The sequence below is a fragment of the Tenrec ecaudatus genome, chromosome 5 (assembly GCF_050624435.1).
Source record: "Tenrec ecaudatus isolate mTenEca1 chromosome 5, mTenEca1.hap1, whole genome shotgun sequence".
NCBI lineage: Eukaryota > Metazoa > Chordata > Mammalia > Afrosoricida > Tenrecidae > Tenrec > Tenrec ecaudatus.
The window spans coordinates 1,004,118-1,022,832 of NC_134534.1; the positions used below are offsets into that span (position 1 = coordinate 1,004,118).

At 49.0% G+C, this 18,715-nt stretch overlaps 1 protein-coding gene across 2 annotated transcripts; it reads right to left on the bottom strand.

The window, feature by feature from the left end:
* Positions 1–1,174: 1,174 nt before the first annotated feature.
* Positions 1,175–15,081, bottom strand: ZNF623 (zinc finger protein 623). 2 transcript variants are annotated; one of them, XM_075549168.1, is made up of 2 exons: positions 14,956–15,081; positions 1,175–4,456 (listed from the first exon to the last, which is right to left on the bottom strand). In XM_075549168.1, exon 2 carries the CDS (start codon positions 4,381–4,383, stop codon positions 2,977–2,979), a length of 1,407 nt encoding a protein of 468 aa, XP_075405283.1. In that variant the 5' UTR covers positions 4,384–4,456; positions 14,956–15,081; the 3' UTR covers positions 1,175–2,976. The 2 variants fall into 2 exon arrangements, with proteins under 2 accessions (XP_075405283.1, XP_075405284.1); XM_075549169.1 differs by lacking the exon at positions 14,956–15,081 and adding an exon at positions 10,145–10,943.
* Between the last annotated feature and the right edge of the window lie 3,634 nt (positions 15,082–18,715).

The window sequence follows — 18,715 nt, forward strand, 5'->3', positions numbered from 1 at the left end:
ACTGGGAGGCTCTGGGCTGAGCAGTTATTAATAGGCGCGGAGCCCCGGCCTCCCCACGGGCACACATTGGGCTGGGAGCTGGAAGGTCCGAGGTCTAAGCCACCAGCTGCTCCCAGCTGCTCTGGTGGGGCTTTTCACTCCTGTAGGGTCACCTTCTCAGAAATTCTCAGGGCTGCTCTACCCTGTCCTGTAAGGTCATTATGAGCCAGTGCAGACCCAAGGGTTACGTCTGGTTTGTTGTTTCTCCTATCAGTGATGGGCGAAGACGCATGTCGTCACATGGAGATCACAAAGGCCTGTCTTTAGGAGCCTTTTTCAAGAGCTTGTGCCCTGAAATGGAACTTATGACTCAGTTTCACTCAGGATCCTAAATTTTGAGAAAGTATTTTGTTGTTAAAGGCATTCGACTTGTGGTTATTTCTATAGCAGCACTAGACAATGTACGTGTGATGGGATGAAAAGATAATGAAAATTTCCCTTAAGTGTTGGAAGCTGATACACTTAACATATAAAACCACAAAGGGCACGAATGTTGTTTTTCCTTCCAGGAAAGTTTGTGTTTCTACCCAGTGTCCAACAGGTTGGTTTCAGCTCTGAGTGACCCTGTGAGCAGAGGACAGCCTCCTAGGGTCTCAGACTTGTGACCCTTACACGAGAAGCCAGCCTCATCTCTCATAAGGAACTGCCGTGGGTTTGAACTGCCAGTCTCACAGACAGCAGCCCAACACAGCATCACCCACTGTAACAGGGCTCCCAGCTTTATGGCACCAGCCAGGTCAGTGCCCCCCTTGGGCTTTCTTCGTAGTGTGAGGTAGGGTCAATGGATGAATACCTGGTTTTCAGGGCCATTTCTAAGACCCTCCTTTTCTCCATGGGATAAACCACATCTTCATAAAATGCGACTGTACATGCATGGAGCATCTCTCTCACTCTATGTCTCTCTTCACCCCATTATTAGTTTTATATTTTAAAATAAAGTGTTTTGTAGTTTAAGTGTTCAACCAGGTAACAGGACTGCTTCAGCAGCATGTTTTAGCTATCCCAGCTCTTTTGCATTTTCTAAAAGTTCTGAGATGATTAACATAAAAACCATTTTAAGCCTGCCAACTCTGGAGCACGGTTTACCTTTCCATGTATCTAGATCTGCCCAAGGAAAAGAATAACATGAATCTACATACTTTTACACAAACGCTCATATCGGGTTTATTCATAATAGTCTTAACAGGGAAAAATGAAGCCCAAATGTGCATTCGGAGGCAAATGAACAAATGATGTTTATTCATACCCTAGCAGAACTACTCAGCAAATAACTATTGAAACACTCAAGCTTGGCTGAATCTCAAACATGCTGAGGGATTAACTCTCACACAAGAGTACAAATTAGCTGACCCACACAAACTTGTAGAATAAGCATATTCCACAGTGGCATCAGATTGGTGGTTCCCTGGTGGTTCCCTGGGGCTGGAGTGGAGTTGTCAGGGTAATGGCAGAAAACACTTTTGGGGTGATCATTGTATTCTCTATCTTGATTGTAGTGACAATTGCTTGGGTGTATGCACTGACCAAAACTCTACATTTAAAATAGGTGTTCTACTGTATAAAATGGCCTGGTAACCTCTCCTATACCATTCAAAAATCTCTGGTAACTATTTTTCCAGAAGATGAAGTCGTGCATGAACTTTTGCAAAACAACGGCCCACTCAAAGGTTCTAGGGTTGCAAAGATGAAGACAAGAGGTCTGTCATGCCGCCTCTGTTCTCGGGATTCCTCCCACAAGGCTTTCCCCTTTAGCTGACCTTGTCTGTGTAGACCACTTCAAGTGCACCTCTTCTGTGATGTCTTCCTTACACTTGAGTACAGGAGAGGTTTACCAACAAAGTAAAACCAATGTTCTCAAACACAAGTGACATTCTGGGGATGGTCTAAAGGCAATAAAGATGAGGAACCCTAATCGGATGCGGGTTCCTGCCTGTAGTGTCTGAGCTACATGGAGACAAATACTGTCACAGGGCTAAGACTAAAGGGTATTGCTAGTAGAACAGATCAGACTAACATTAGAAGCAGCGAGATATGCTTAGAAAATTTAAAACTAGCAGGATGAAAATGACAAACAGGATTTAATTACAGATTTTATGGTGGTGGCTGGATTATCACTTGCCTTGTGCTGGGTACTGGGGCTCATACAGGCACCAGGCTTGATCACTGTCCTGGAAGGACACACAGCATGAGACTGGTACAAAACCACAGTAAACCCAGTAACACAGGTGGGCACTGAACATGAAGGCAGAGAAGGCGGAAACCTAGCTAAGCCGGAGGGAAAAGGTGGCTGGACACGAGGAGGCCCATCCAACATGGACAAAGGGTCGGAGGAGGGAGAGAAGTTGGTGCGTGTATCAAACCATTACTCTGGCAGCTAGCTGAGCAGTGGGAGATGAGGCCAGGGAAGCCAAAGTCCTTAAGGTACATGCCTGGGACCTTGGGCTTCACCCTCAGGAACCAGTGACTTTTAAACAAGAAAGTATTGACCAACCTGCCTATCTGATAAGGTAAAATTTGCTAAGCAACTTTCTTAAGTACTGATAAGATTTGCTACATAATTCCACCCTAAAAGGGATTTAACTTAAGGATGCCATTACAAAATACTTTCCTAGACCTGTTCCCATTGCTCCATCTGAAAGTTAGCTGTAAAATCAAATGGCTCTCTTAAGGACAAGCATCCATGGCTGACAATTTTGAAGTCCAATGCCCTGTAAAGGGATACAGGCGGGGCCCACTGCAAAAACAGTATCACCTGTGACTTTGGAAAATTCTGCTACAGCCAGATCCTAAAATCGGTGTGAATTATGATTCTAAGCTTCATTCATTGAGCTCGAGAGTACTTTTAAGCCATCTGTGTGCTCCCCTTGACAAAGAGTTCTCACTCAAGTGTACAGCTACCTCCCTCAAGTCCCTTTTGTAAACACTTTTTAAATTTTTTTAATCTGAAGTGGGATTAAAATCTTTCTCATGCTGACTATACTCATAGAGTTTCTCTTCAGAATGAATTTTCTGGTGTTGAATGAAGTTTGATCTCTGAATAAAACCTTTCCCACAATGACTACATACATAGGGTTTCTCACCGGTGTGAATAATCTGATGTAGAAGTAGCTTTGAGCTTTGAATGAAAGCTTTCCCACAGTCTTTACATTCAAAAGGTCTCTCCCCAGTGTGGATTTTCTGATGTTCAGTAAGGTGAGCTTTCTGGAGAAAAGCTTTCCCACATTCTTTACATTCATATACTCTTTCCCCAGTGTGAATTTTCTGGTGTCTAATAAGGTATGAACTCAGAAAAAACGCTTTCCCACATTCATTGCATTCATAGAGTTTCTCTCCAGTGTGAATTCTCTGATGCTGAGTGAAGTTGGACGTCTGGCTGAAGCGTTTCCCACATTCATTACAAACATACGGTCTCTCCCCAGTATGAATTCTCTGATGCTGGATGAGCTTTGAACTCCGGATGAAGGCTTTCCCACATTCACCGCACTCAAAAGGTCTCTCCCCCGTGTGGATTCTCTGGTGTTCAATGAGGTCTGATCGGTGCCGGAAGGCCTTTCCACACTCTTTACATTCATACTGCTTCACTTCCGTATGAATCTGGTAATGGCGGATCAGGCTTGAGCTCCGAATGAAGGCCTTTCCACATTCATTACATTCGTAGGGTCTTTCTCCTGTGTGGATCCTCTGGTGCCGAATAAGTAATGAACTCTGACTGAAGCCCTTTCCACATTCCTTGCACTCGTATGGCCTCTCACGGGTATGGACTCGCTGGTGTCGAAGAAGATCTGAGCTGTGACAGAAGGCTTTCCCACACAGTGTACACTTAAATGGCTTTCCCCCTGTGTGTGTTCTCTGGTGCTCAATAAGATTTGAACAGTGAAGGAAGTTTTTCCCACACACATCACATACGTAAAGTCTTTCTCCAGTGTGAGTTCTCTGATGCTCAGTGAGGCATGAGCTCTGACGGAAGCTTTTCCCACAGTGATCACATTTATAAAGTCCCGCCCCAGTATGAGAAAGGTGATGCCTAATTAGGTCTGAGTGACATGTGGAGCTTTTGCTACAAATATCACATTGATTGGCTTCCCCTTCTGTAAGTTCTCTCTGAAGTATAAGAAAGTTGGAGTTCAGAGTTGGACTAATTTCTGATTTATTAAACATCTGCTCTGTCTCTCCTGTTTGGATTTTCCAATGGGTAACTGTCACTTGCCTGAGACCTGCTTCAGTGGGAGAGTGGCTCAGGCTCTGATCGTCAGGGTTTCCTAACAGCCCCTCTAATCCAGGTCCAGAGACTTCCCCAGATTCAAGGGCAGAGGGCTCCATCGCAGCAAGTTTTTCTGACATCATATTATGTGAATTTTCATCCTTGTGAATCCAAGTAATTGAAGAAACATTGCACCATCAGTTGCTACTTTAGGATCTGAAACAAAAGAATAAAGACATCATCTTTCCTTTTTTGTATCACAAAAGAATCGACTGAAGCAGATATAGAAGATCCATCCAAGAAGTAGGAGAGGACAATGGTTCCTCTGCCCAGGATACTGTTAATCATGAACCTCATTTTCACCCCATATAAACTGTTACTACTTAGAAAAGTTTCTTGGTGGTTCTACATCTAATACATTAAGTTCCAGAGGGTGGACAAGTCTTTGGGGGTATCAAACTCCTTTTACCCTCAACCTTGGATGGGTACCAGGTAATAACTATTCACAACTCTAATCCCTCAACAACTGAGTAGGGGCATGACTTGGATGCATTAAAAAGAAATCAAGACATATTTCCCTAAAGACATACAAATTCATGGATCCTATCTCATTTTCACGTCCCCCATAACTTCATGTCATTCTTTCCTTCCTCAGCTAGTTTAGTTTCCATGGTCTGATACAGTAATTTTAAGTCAAATGTCATAATCTTTATATTTACACTTAACTCATTGATCTCCTTTCCCTCTATCTCGATAACAAAAATCCCAAATATGTTCATCTTGCTTTCTGCTGTCTGTCTTGTTGCAGGAAGAGCACTCTTTTGACAACCCCTTGCCTGATGGAACCTGAAAGGTGCTAGCAATTCTTGCCGATCTGAGCCTAGTGGTGTTCTAACAAATCTAACCCAAGCCGGCAGCTTTACCAAACAAAAGTGTTCCTTCACAGTCCAGAGACTATAAGCCCAAGTCCCTGCTTTGGGGAGACTTCTGTCTCCTTTCAACAACCGTTAGCCCAGTGTTCCTTGGAGAGCTACACGTGTCTTGGCATCAATCTTCTCCTGGCTCTACAAAGACACAGCTCACGGGGACTCCATGCCCAAAGGACACCCTCAAACCCTAGCTCTCCTTTCTTGGTGGTTGTCAAATGCCTCCCTCTTTACTCACTTCTTAGATCAAAGGTGATACAGCAAAAAGACAACCGTTTATATCCTACTGCGATGAGTATCTTAAACTATGATCTTAAAAACACACAAAACTACTGAAATCTCTCACCCAGGAGGAAAAAAGAATGACCGAAATAGAAGACACGTGAAAACAAGGAGTCAGTGGACTCAAGGACTGCATGAAAGTCAGTCTCAGGTCTGAGACCAGAACTACAAGGTATGTGGCTGCTACAATCAAATGTTCTGAAAGGGATCACATGAGAAGGTTCTAGGTGGACTGGGGGCAACGAGGAAGAAAACTCAACATGGTAAAAATAGATCCACTAGGTCCTGATGGAGCCCTCAAGACTGGTTCCTAACCACTCCTGAAGTCTGACTGCAGGAGCTTCCTCCATGGTTCAGTTTAATAGACAGGTCTATACGGGAACAACACCACTAGTGAGGCACGCACACCTTCAAATAATTACCCTTTGAGATCAAAAGGTAACATTTACCCATGAGCAAAGTTCAGAAGTGAGAGACAATGAGGATGATGGCGGAAAAACACAAGGAAAGAGCAGGGTAAGTTAAGGGTTAAGTTGCTAGGATTGCACTCAGTGACATGAAACAAAGTAAATTAACTGGTGAATGGAAAACTGATTTACTCTGCAAACTTTCACCCAGTTCACCATAGAAGTTTAAAAAAAGATCATGTAAACTGTACCCCAGTGAAACTCCTCTTACCTTGGATGGGGGCTGTACCTGAGTAAATATGCTGCATTACACCCTGAGCCCCTTACAAATGACTGGCTAATCTTGTCAATGAATAATAACCACATCATTGTTTAGCTACACGCAAGTCAACCCAAGACATCGCTTTGTCCTGAGTCTAGACACCACATGGCCAGCACCTTTCAGGTCACACTCTGCCCAAGGCCTTTGGGCTGGAGTGCAGCGGGTGGTGTTAGTGAACATGCCAAGGAAAGCAACAGCCAAGGTGTGACAGCAAACAAAAACCTTAGTCCCTAGGTAACCTGAAAGCGGAGTGCTGAACCACCCTAGACACCCCCATGCCCCTTCACTTGGAATATTGGACAAGGCACCTCATTAGCCCCTCTGCATACTTACTACCTACCGGTCGGTCAGTTTGTCATACTATGGTGGGAGTTATGCCACTGGTATTTCAAACACCAGTAGGGTTACCCATGGTGAGGTTTCCGTGAGGCAGATACTTTAGAAAGACCAGTCAGTAAAAATGTTATAGTCACTAATGGTACACTGTCTGTCAGAATGCCAGAAGATGCCCCCACACAAAGGGAGTGCAGCAACGAAGTTCCCGAGGGACCCCCAAAATAGACTTCAGACTCAGAGGGCAGGGCTTGGTACTTCATCAGGCTCAAACAGAAAACATACATAAGGGTCAGCAGACAGGCCTGGGACTATTTATAGGCCCTTTCTTCTTTTTTATGTCTGTCTCTGAAAACAACAGAATTCATGGTTCTGGGAGGACAGGGGAGAGGAGTAGGTGGGAGAACGGGAGGGGGTAGCCAACAAACCTAGGGATAAGGGAACAAGAGATCTAAAATCGATGGCAAGGAGGGCGTAGAACCCCTAGGGGGGTTTGATCCAGTGCAATTAGCCAAGAGGGCCAAATGAAGGTCAAAAATGATAGTGGGACAGGAGAAAAGTAAAAGGAAATACAGGAAATAACTAGGAAATAAGAGGGTATTTATAGAGGTCTACATACAAGCATGTATAGATGTAAATATATTTATATATAACGATGGGGAAATAGATCTGGATACATATATTTATAGGTTTAATAAGGTAAGCAGACCGACATTGGGCCTCTACTCAAGTACACCTTCAATACAAGAACGCTTTGTTCTAATAACTTGGCATTCCGTGATGCTCACCTTCCCAACATGATTGCTGAAGACAAAATGGGTGCATAAGCAAATGTGGTGAAGAAAGCTGATGGTACCCAACTATTAGCAGATATAGGGTCTGGGGTCTTAAAGCCTTGAAGTTAATCGAGCAGCCATCTAGCAGGGAAGCCACAAAGTCCACATGGAATAAGTACACCAACCTGTGTGATCATGAGGTGTAGAAGGGATCAGGTATCAGAAGACCCAAAAGAAACAATCGTATCAATGTGAATTGGGGGGGGGGGTCAGAGTAGAGACCTGAATCCATCTGTAGATGATTCTCTCACAGGAGGGTCACAAGGAAGGGACGAGCTAGCCAGGGTGCAAGGAAACAGACAACATTCCTCTAGTTCTTTAATGCTTCCTTCCTCCTTGCCCCCCCCCCAATATTGTGACCCCAGTTCTACCTTGCAAATCCGCTAGACTGTGCACTAGTACAAGTAAGAGCTCTTGACACATGGAATCCAGGACAGATAAACCCCTCAGGAACAATGGGAGTAGCATGAGGATAGGGCCGAGAAAGGGGTACCTACCGAATGCAATGTCAACATACAACCACCCTCACCACCGCCAGAGGGGGAGAGACAACAGAAACATGGGTGAAGGGAGACAATGGATGGTGTAATATATGAAAATAATAATATATAATTTATCAAGGGTTCATGAGGATGGGGGAGGGAGGCAAAAATGGAGCTAATACCAACGCCTCAAGTAGAAAGAAAATGTTTTGAAAATGATGGCAACATATGTACCAACATGCTTGACACAATTGATGTATGGATTGTTATAAGAGCTACAAGAGCCTCCAATAAGACGATTTAACTTAAAAAAAAAAGCCAGATGAGCTTACCAAGTTGGAAGGGATCAAACTACACCTGTTAAAAGCGGTCTCCTCAACATCGGAGTCCACCTTGATGATGTGGATGGAGAAAATGACCAGACTTTCACTGGTTTACAAGTAAGGATTCATCATAAGAAACAACTGATTCATAATCAAAATGTGGCACTTCAGAAGAGATTCTAGGAAAACTAAACATTGTCAAAACTCTTTGGATCACTTGAAGCTCAGGATCGTAGGTATCAGTGAACATAAATGGACGGGTCGTGGCCATTTTCAAGCATACAGTCTACTGTGTTGTGGATGGCAAATGGATGAGGAAAGGCACTGAGTTCCACCACTCAGAGGAACATTTCAAGATCTCTCCTGAAATGCAATTCTGTCAGTGACAGCATGATACCCATCAGGACCGCCTCAGAAGAGTGTCTGGGACCTGTTCTTGGGTGTGGGGTGGCTAAAGCTGGCAAAGGGAAGAGCTGAACAGAGGGGTTACAGAACTGCAATGAAGTGTGTCAAGACTTGCAGTCAGAAATCTAGGAAACCAACAGGGAAGGACACAATCAGAATCTCTCCAGTGAGAACAGCAGAGTAAGACATGGAAACCGCGTGTTGTGAGATCGAGAATCTAGGGGCAAGGTTTGAATGCAGGAAGCATCAGGGAAAATAGATGGGAAAACAGGGCTGACTTTCATTGAAGAGAAGGTCGTTGTTCCACAGTGTCCAACCAATGGTGAGAGCTGATGTCAAGGCCAAGAAGGAAGAGAATGTGTTGAAACTGACTCTGGTGGCAACTCTACAACACTGCTGGGTGTGATTGAACTATGGAACAATAAACCTTTATTAGCTTCTGATAAAATGGTCTGGGGTAAAAACAAAAGCAAAAGCATAATGGCGTGAAGGAAGGAACCTAGATGCACTGAAGGCAGAAGAAAAAGGGGCAGGCGGTGGGCTCCAGCAGGTGAAAGGCTTCTTCAAACAGATGCAATGCAAGCACTCACTCATCTACGCCAAGAAATTCAGGCTGCAGCCACCTGGCCAATTACCCGAAAGAGATCCATGTCTGTACCCACTGCCGACCAAGGCGACCCAACAGAACCCAACAGAATGAGGGATTTATTGGACACTATCATCACAGGAGAGTCAGATTTAGAAGAGGGCACAGGACAAGGGGAATCATTACTGTTATCAGATGGCATGTGGCTAGAAACGATAAAAAACGTGTGCTTCATTGACTATGCAAAGGCGTTTGACTGTGTGCTGTGAGGAATGGAAAGCCTAAGCCTTTCCCTGTGGAACCTGTGCAACGACCCAGGAGGTGGTAGTTTGAACCGCATGGTTTAAAATGAGCGAAATCGTGAAGCTGGGTTGTCATCTTTCACCGTAGATATTCAGTGGGTTGCCAATCAAATCATCAGAGACACTGGACTAAATCAAGAACAATCCAACATCACTGAGGAAGACTCATCAACAACGTGCAACATGCAGATGATATAAACGTGCTTACCAAAAGAGAGAAGACTTGAAACACTTATTGGCAATCAAAGACTACAGTCTTCAATTGGATTTCACCTCAGCATAACAAAACCAAAAATCCTTAAAACTGCATCAATAGGTAACGTCATGATAAACAAACAAAACAGTAAAGTTGTCAAGATTTCATTTTATTGAGATTTACAATCAAAACTCATGGTCACAGAACTCAAGACAACAGGACATATGGCATTAGACACATCTGCTATACTGATCTCTGTGCAGTGTTCAGAAGCAAAGCTGTCACACTTTTACCATAGCTTAGCCCTTGTGGTGGAGTTGGTTACATGTCGAGTTGCTAACTGCAGTCAGCTGTTCAAACCCATCCGCTGCTCCTCGGAAGAAGTGATGCTTTCTGCTCCCAGAAAGGCGCATGCACTCTGAGGGACCCACAGGAGCAAGGTTACCTTGTCCTGTCAGGTGGTACGCAATGACTCAGACAGGCCTCTGTGGCAGAGAGCTTTACCTGATGTTGTGAGGTATCAACGAGTTGGATCCAGGTCACAGGGCCCTCTTCACAGGAGAATGAAACTGCCCAGACCTGCCCCATCCTCACAACTCTTCCTGATTCGGTTCTCCAAGGGTCTTCCTCCTTTTCTGTGGCCTTCCACTTTCCCAAGTACGCTGTTCTCCGGCGCCGGGTCTCTCCTGACAAGACGTCCAAGATATGTAAGAGTCTCCTCGACCTTGCCTTGAAGGAGCATTCTGACTGTACTTCCTCCAAAGACAGATTTGTTTGGCAGTCCCTGGCACTTCCAAGATTCTTAACCAACACAATTTAATACACAGATTCTGCTTCCCCTTCTTTGTTCAATGTCCAACTTTCACATGCGTGTGAAATGACTGAAAACACCATGGCTTGGGTCAGGCACATGTTGGTCCTCAAAGCGTACAGCCTACTACAAAAGCGATGCCTGCAGAGGAGCAGGGCACAATACAGACCTACAACCTGCGATGGGGGCTTGTGGTCAAGTAGTGTAAATGTGAGCATGTCAGGCAGAGGATTCGGTCAAGGTGGAAGGCCAACTATGACTCAATCCCTGCTCCCTTCCCCACTCTGTGTGTCCATCCATCGAACTCGGTTAGCGCTCAGAAGCCAGGGTACTGACCTGTGTTGGCTAGTTCTTAGTACTTCTTGAACAATGTACCACAAAATGAATGGTATTTGACAGCCTGTGGACCAGTTTTAAGTAATCCATAAACACAGCTCTTAGATGGGAAACTCTCTACTACCTGCTTTTCAGCAGCAAGACCTCCCAGGGTCCCTTGACTCAGGGTCATCTGGGGCCCTGGCCAGCCAAATGACAGATAAAAGAGGTGAGTTCTCCCAAATTCATGCGCCATCTCACTTCTGCCAACAACAGACCTGTGCATGCCACAGAGAAATCCACACGCAACTCTGTGCTTGTGTGACCCTCAGGGCCAGTTCCCCAGTGTGCCTACGAAGAGGGACTTGAAGCGCCAGGTGGTGACTGGCGCCAAGCTCCTGCCTCAGGGCCACACCTCCGAGTCCAGGAACACTCAAAAGTTTTCCCTTCTAAGTGAGTGTCAACCACTTTTCGTTATAGCCATTTCAGTGCGCACACTGGAGACGTGTGTGTGTGTGTGTCAGAGCTCCCTGCCCCAGCCCTGCTGTTTCAGGTTATCACAGGATAATCACCAAGGAAATGGGTGAGGCCCAGAGGCCAGTAGGGAAAGCAGGCTGCTGTGGGCGGGGCCAGAGAGTGGTTCCTGCACAAAGAGTGTTGTGGGGCTGTCCAGAGAAAGGTGCATGTCGCCGGGGACACCACCAGGCTCAGGACAGCAACTACATAATCACCAAAATGACCATGGGCTTCACACTAAACAAAGGCACTCTCCGTGACAGGAAGCACTGGGACAGGGGCAATCTCAGGCCACAAAGGCCCCTCAAATCTCCCCGGTGTGCAGCTGTGGCAGGCACGGATGACCACATCTACAGAGACCTGACCCTAATAGGGTCTTGTTTGTGACCGTTGGAAGCACATTGATTTGCATCCTGCATACATTGTTTCCTGAGGAAGACTGCAGCCCCACAGGGAACCCCGTTCTCTCCTGCCTCTCCCTGGGTCACATGCTGCCCCCCCGGCTGGGCCTCACAGGGTCACTGCTCTAAGGATTGACAACTTCCTTGGTTCATTGTTCATCTGTATACTTTAATTTTCATAAAAAAGGTGACTTAAAGCCACCTGTGATGATTCACTTGGCGACCTGCCTGGGCTTCCCCCATTTTGGGGACTCTTATGTGGGACCTGCCTGAGAGCATCTCAGCAAGATCCTGGCATCTCCCAGGCCACAGCAGGTGCTGTCTGCTGCTGTGCTACACAAGTGTGTTGCAAGTGTGCTGTTACCTTCCCGAAGGCCATGCCAGGCTGCAGAGCTGGTCACCCAGCAGATCAGGGGAACTGTCAGACTGCTTCTCAGGGCAGGCAGGCCGAGGTCCCCTCAAGCCATTCACTCAGAGCAGGACTCAACTGGGAGATGCTGCTGGCATCCCCTGCTAGGAGTTCCCCCTCAAGCCAGCACCTCCCATAAATACTGGGCCCACTGGGCAACTGCCTCGGGATGGAGAGCCAGAGGCCAGAGAGAAGACAGGCTCCACAGCGCCTTCTTGGGAGCTCAGGCCAAAGCCAAGTACAGCCCTGGATAGCTGGATGGGCAGCCCATAGCCAGCCCGTCAGGAAGGTCCTTTCCCCTCTGAAGTGCCATCTGTCACTTTTACAGGACAGGGGGTTTAGTGGGGGGTGGGGGGGCAGGGACTGAGTGAGAAGGAAAGCTGGCATGGAAGAAACCCTCAGAGGGTCTGGCTGATGATTGGCATTCCCGGACTCACGTACCACAGTAGCTTAACTTTTCATGTAACACAGGATGTGGTGTGGTGTGGTGTAGTGTGTGGGGAGAGAAATGTTGGTTTTCTGCTTTGGGGTTCAGTAGTAACTTTTTATCTTTTTAAGCAACCCTTCTAATTACCAGCAAATGAGTTTCCCCAAAAGTTGTGTGTTGATATCTATTAACCCTAGCCTTTTAAAGATTTTTTTTAAAGCCTTACAAAGTTTTAAAATCTAAAAGTATCATGCGTGGACGATCCATTGACCTAAAATTAGCAGCCTTTGGTTTCTGCTCTGCTTCTTCTATCTTCTGTAAATTCAAGTGAAATGAAACTGTTGCTATTCCAAGTCTGGGACATCGGGCAGCAAGTGGTCATGAGGGGCCTGCCTTCGGATCCTTCTCTTCATCCGCCATACTCCTTCCTCATGGGGAGGCTGCCCTCGGCAGGTCTGTCAGGAGCCAGAGGAGGCCACCGAGTCCTGTCATGCTGGTTCAGTGGCCCAGCACCCCCTCCTAGCGGGCCGTTTCCCTAAGACTTCTACAGTGGGGGGTGATCAGGACTGCCTGCCCCTTCGTGGGACACCTCATAGGTTTCAAGGGCAAAACCCACCTGCAGAGGGTTGTATGAAACTCTTGATGTAGCCCCTGCCTCCTCCTTCAGAAATGGGGAGGATTCCTGAGGTGACATCTTCCAGAGGGGTCCTAGGGTCTGTTTGCAAAGCATAAATCCAAATTCCACCCAGGCCTCCAGGAGCTGTTCCTTCCAGACCCTGCAAATCCAGCACCCAGGACAGGGCTCTCCCACTTGGACTCTCATCTATCCATTTGCCCCTGACAGTTTCACCCTAGAAGGACAAGGGACTTATCTCCTGGGGTGTGGGGGCGTGGTGCTCCCAGCTGGGCTGCAGCACCCCAGTCTGCAGGACCCAGAACGGCTCGCTCTTCAGACCCCCCACCTAGGTCAGTCCTACTATAATCCCTTCACCCCAGGCAACTGCCTTTCCCTGAAGCGCATCCTAGCACCTGCTGGGCTTGCCCTACAGCACTCTCTTCTCTTCCTCTTGTCCTCAGGAAGCAGCAGTCCCCACCACCTAATGGCACCCTTCACTATACACATGTGGATATACACCTGGGCAGGTCTATCTCAGGATTTTGCTAATCAAGCCTGAGTGGATCAGAATCAGTTTGAGAATGTCCGTGGTCCCCACGTGCAGTGCCTGTGTTGTGGGGGAGCTGCAGGGACAACGGGACACAGGTTGCAGCTTCAGGTAACAGCGCATCTACACCAGGGGCTCCCACCTCTCACATTCAACTGTGTATTGGCCAAGCCATCAGCACCCACCAGGTGGGACTCCTGACCTGCGATGATCACTGACCTCCCCCCAGCAGCCCGAACTATACCAGCTCCTGGGGAGGCCACACAGGCTGCCAGAACAGGTTGTCACAAGCAGATTCTCGGGTCTTTCTTCCGGGGTGCCTCCAGGTGGGCTCGCTCCAATCTCCATCCTTCAAGCATCCTGCTACATACAGGCCCATGAGCTGTGCAGCCCTGGGCAGCTGGAGAGTACTGGGCAGTACCAGCTAACTCAGTGAAGAAACTGCACACTTCCCAGCACTCCCCTCTGCCTCCACCCAGGCTCCTGCCAGGGACCAGATCCACAGGCACAATTAGTCTGAGAGGAAATGCAGCAACGCCTCCCCCCAGCCAGTCTGCATCTCCCTCAAGAAGGATCCGGTTGGCAGTTTGAAGACAGCGTGGATACAGGGTGCAGGCAAGGGTGTGTGGAAGACTGGCACGCCATGACAGAAACTAAGTGGGCAAACTCATGGGGCTTCAGGCAAAAGCACCCAGGTCCGAAATGGGGCCAGTGTCCCTAGTGGGCAGGGTCTCTTCCGGAAAGCGCCAGGGCAACGTCGGAAGCCCGGCTCACCCTTCGGACTCCTGGACAAGTCCACGCTTTGGAAGTGCTGCAGTTAATTCTCTTTCTCTCAGTCCCAAGAGTTGCTTCCTTCCTGCCCAGGAACCCTCCGCCTCCCCAGCCCACCTCACTTTCGCAGCAGCTCTGCGGCGGAGACACTTGAGGGGCGTGACTCTTCGGGGGTCCTTCGGAACCCGGGGGCGGGAAGCAGGGCTGCATCAGGCGGTAGCGACCTGCACGCCTCCCACCAGCAAGCTACCCCGGCAGTATCCCGGGAATGTGGTCAGACGTGTGCAGAGAACAAGCCAGGGCGCCCCTAGCACCGAGGCCTAGGAGGGGCTCCTTCGGGCGCGGCCGTGGCTGCTGTTAGGGAGTCGCGGCAAGAGCCACGCAGGCGGCCGCGGACCCAGCCCGGCTCCTGCGGCTCCCGGCCCTCTCCGCGGACTCGGCCCGGCCGCCGGGCCCCGGACGTCGCTGCCCGCCCGCTCCCGGCCCGGAACGCGCCACTCACCCGGCGCCCAGCGGCGACAGACGGCGCGGGCATCGCGCGGCGGACCGCGCGACGGGAAACGCCAGGCGCTGCCCGCAACCCTGCTGACAAAGCCCGCAGGCCGCCCGCGCGCCGCAGCCGGAAGTGCGCCAGGGCCAGCCCGGGAGACTTCCGGCGCCGCTCTAGGAAAGCCGGAGGCCGGCCTCCTCTCGGTGGCGCTGAGTTGCAGGCGTGGGCACGGGAAGGACGGCGTGTCGGCGGGGAAGGGCCGCTAGAGGGCGTCCGCGCCGCAGGAGCCCGGAGGACCTGGGAGTAAGGCCGGGCGGACGCTCCAGGGTGCAGCGGCGGCTGTCAGCCTCCCTGCCGCAGGCACGTGGGCTGGGGGAGCCCCCGGAAAAGGACACTTCTGCTCCTCCTGCAGACCCCCAAAGTCTGAGAAGCTACACACCCCAAGTGTATTTTTCACTTAACGTCTCATTAGCCGCGAAGGATTTCATGTCATTTGTGATGTTGTTTGTTAGGTCCTCCGAGACCCCTCGGGCACAGAAGGAAGCGCTGCCCGGCCCTGCGCCATCCTCAGTGTTGACGGCCGCGAGTCAGTCCTTCTGCGGAGGGTCTCCCTCGTTTTCACTGGCCCTGCACTGTGCCGAGCACGCTGCCCTTTCCCAGAGGCCCGGGTCTCCTGAGGACAGGTCCTAAGTGGGCGAGAAGTCACTCGTCCGCGCTTCGAGGGAGCGTTCTCGCCGTGTTGTTGAAGCAGAGTTTGTCTCTGCTCTTCTGGAGGCAGTCCATGGGACACTCGGCAGCCATTGCCAGGACCACAGTTAAAATACATCATCTTCCTCGGCCACTTCCTGCGCCAGTGTCCCATGCACACGAGGGCTTGGTCCTCAACGCCACATCTTTAAAAGAGGTTTTGCCCCACAGGTTTGCCCGTTTCAGTACTGAATCCAGTATCTTCCCTGCTGCTTCTGGGGGCGTTGACCATACAGCCAAGTAAAATGAAATCCATGACAACTTCAATCTTTTATTTTGAAATCATTTTATTGGGGGCTCATACAACTCATCACAATCCACACCCACATCAATTGTGTAAAGCACATTTGTACATTCGTTGCCCTCATCATTCTCAAAACATTTGCTCTCCACTTACGCCCCTGGCATCAGCTCCTCATTTTTATCCCCTACAACTTCAATCTTTCTTTCGTTTTTCCTGATACTCTGGTGGCCCAGTGTGCGGATTTGGGCTTTCTTTACTTCGAGATGTAATCCACAATGAAGGCTATACTTGAGATTCAGCAGTAAATGCTTCCAAGTTTTTTTGGGGGGGAGGGGAGTTCAGCGAGTCCAGGTGGTGTTGTTTGCATAGCACCGGGCATTACTGTACTAGAGTTCTTCTTCCTCTAGTCCAGCTGCTCAGATTCCCCGCTCAGGTGTGAAAGGACACATCCCTGGCGCGCACCGTGCTCAAAGACTCAACATGAATCTACTGACAAATGATCCACGCCGCAACACCTCTGAGAAGTCAGTCTCACATGGTTACTGCTGGTGGGAAAGACTTTCTCAAAGGCAACTGACGGACCGGGCACACTGCCTGCATACCTGTCACTAGGAGGCAGCGGAATGGACCTGGCTAGAGAATCTGCAGCAGCCTGAGGGGCAGCAGCCGGTGTCCCGGGGAGCTCAGGCCACTGAGCGCCCTGAGCGGGCAGGTGCACCCACACTTGCTGGGAAGGGAGAGCGCGCTTGGTGCAGGAATCAGCAAAGAGCTGGAGGGGAGAGTCTGCCGACCTCCCAGACCTTCCCCACCCCTCTGCCGGAGTCTACTCTGTTAGGAGATCTTACCTCGCAGGGTGGTGACCTTTCTACCAGACCTGCCTCCACCCGGGGTGCTGACCCCAGGGCGTTGACAGACCTTCTCTGTCTTGATCTGGTCAAGGACCTCTGGTGCGTGTGCCATTGGATTTACCTAAGTAAAACCCACGACGGGTGCTTTGGCAGCTTGCTGGCTCCTTGGGGCTGGCAGGGCAGGTACAGACACCTGTCTTTGCACAGGAAGTTTGTGAAAAGGCCTGGAGGCCATGGCCACCTTCTCTGGCTTCACAAGGGGCAGGAGACTCAAACTCCATATCAGCTGAGAGTCAGGGTCTTCTGAGGCAGCAGCCAGAGGCGGCTCCCCCTCCAACCTTCTTTACCACCTGGGCATCAGCCATCTCCGCAGTCCGTCTCAGCTGGGCCCCTTACAGGGGCTTACATCTCATCACAGCCCAGAGTGTCAAGCTCATGTGCACAGATACCACCATCATCATTTTCAGAGCATTCTCTTCCCACCTGAGCCCCGGATATCAGCTCCCCATTTCTTCCCCCTCCCTCATGAACCTTGATAAGTTATAGATTATTATTTTCATATCTTACATCGTCCTCTGTTGCCCCTCCCCCACTTTCCCATTGTTCGTCCTCCTGGGATGGGGTTCTAGGTTGACTGGGGTTTTTGTTTTACTTTGTTATCCTTGTTACTTTTGTTCATTTTTAAGATGTCTGTTTTTATTGATCATCTTATTGGAGGGCTCTTACAAATCTTGTAACAACCCATCATTCAATTGCATTAAGCACACTTGTACATATGTTGTCATCAACATTTCCAAAACATTTTCTTTCTACTTGAGCCCTTGGTATCAGCTCCTCTTTTCCCCCTCCCTTCCATTATTGTTTATTTGTGTCTTACATTGTCCATTATCTCCCTTCATCCATATTTCTGCTATTCGTCTCCCTGTGGGGGGACTATATATTCAACCTTATGATGGGTTCCCTCTTTCTCCCCCCCCTCACTGTGCCCCTGCCCTCATGACACTGCTACTCCCATTACTGTTCCTGAGAGTTTTATCTGTTGTGAATTCCATGTGCCAATGGGTGCACTCCACTCTAGCTGGATTCCTAAGGTTGGCCTGGGTCATGGTAGTGGGGCTGGGGGCTGGGCACGGAAGCATTCAGGATCTAGAGGAATGATGTGTGTTTTGTTGGTGCTATACTGCACCCTGGAATTGTCCCTTCCTTGTAACCTTCTGGGGAGTGGGGGTTGGGGGTCCAATTGTCTACAGATGGCCTTTGGGTCTCCACTTCAATAAAATGTCTTTCTGTATGTGAAATCCAGGGTAGGTAAATCTATAAAAACAGTAACTGGATTAATGGTTTCTTAGGGATATTTTAGGGGAAGTATGTGTGTTGGGGGGGCGGGGAGGGTAGCTAATCACAAGGAGTATAAGAATGAAGAAAATGTCCTAAGGTTGATTGTTGTGACTGATGATTTTAAAACTCTTCTTGATGTCATCGAACTATTGACTCATTTGATGTGTGAATTGCAGGTCAGTGCAGTTACTGGGAGGGTGTGTGTGTGAGAACGTTTCAAGGCTTGTTAGGCAAGTGTGCCAGATCACAGGGTCCTTCCAGCCACACCCCCTTTTGTGATGTGTGATAAATTCTAGTCTCTACACCAGGGTTAGAACCCCACAGTCAAGCGAGTGCTCTGCTGTGCTAGCAGACAGGATCGAGGGGAGGTGCAGTCGAGGGTGTGAACCGAACCACCCCCCCCCCAGCTTCCTCGGGAGCCCTGCGGTGCCAGGGGTTACATGTTGGGCTGTGAACCACAAGGCCAGGGATTGAAAACACCAGCCGAGAAAGGAAAGGCCTCCACTGAGAGTGACAGTCTGGAAACGGATCTCAGGTGGCTCGACAGCACGAAGAGTAGGACCAACGACACGGAACTCACAACCGGAAGGTGTGG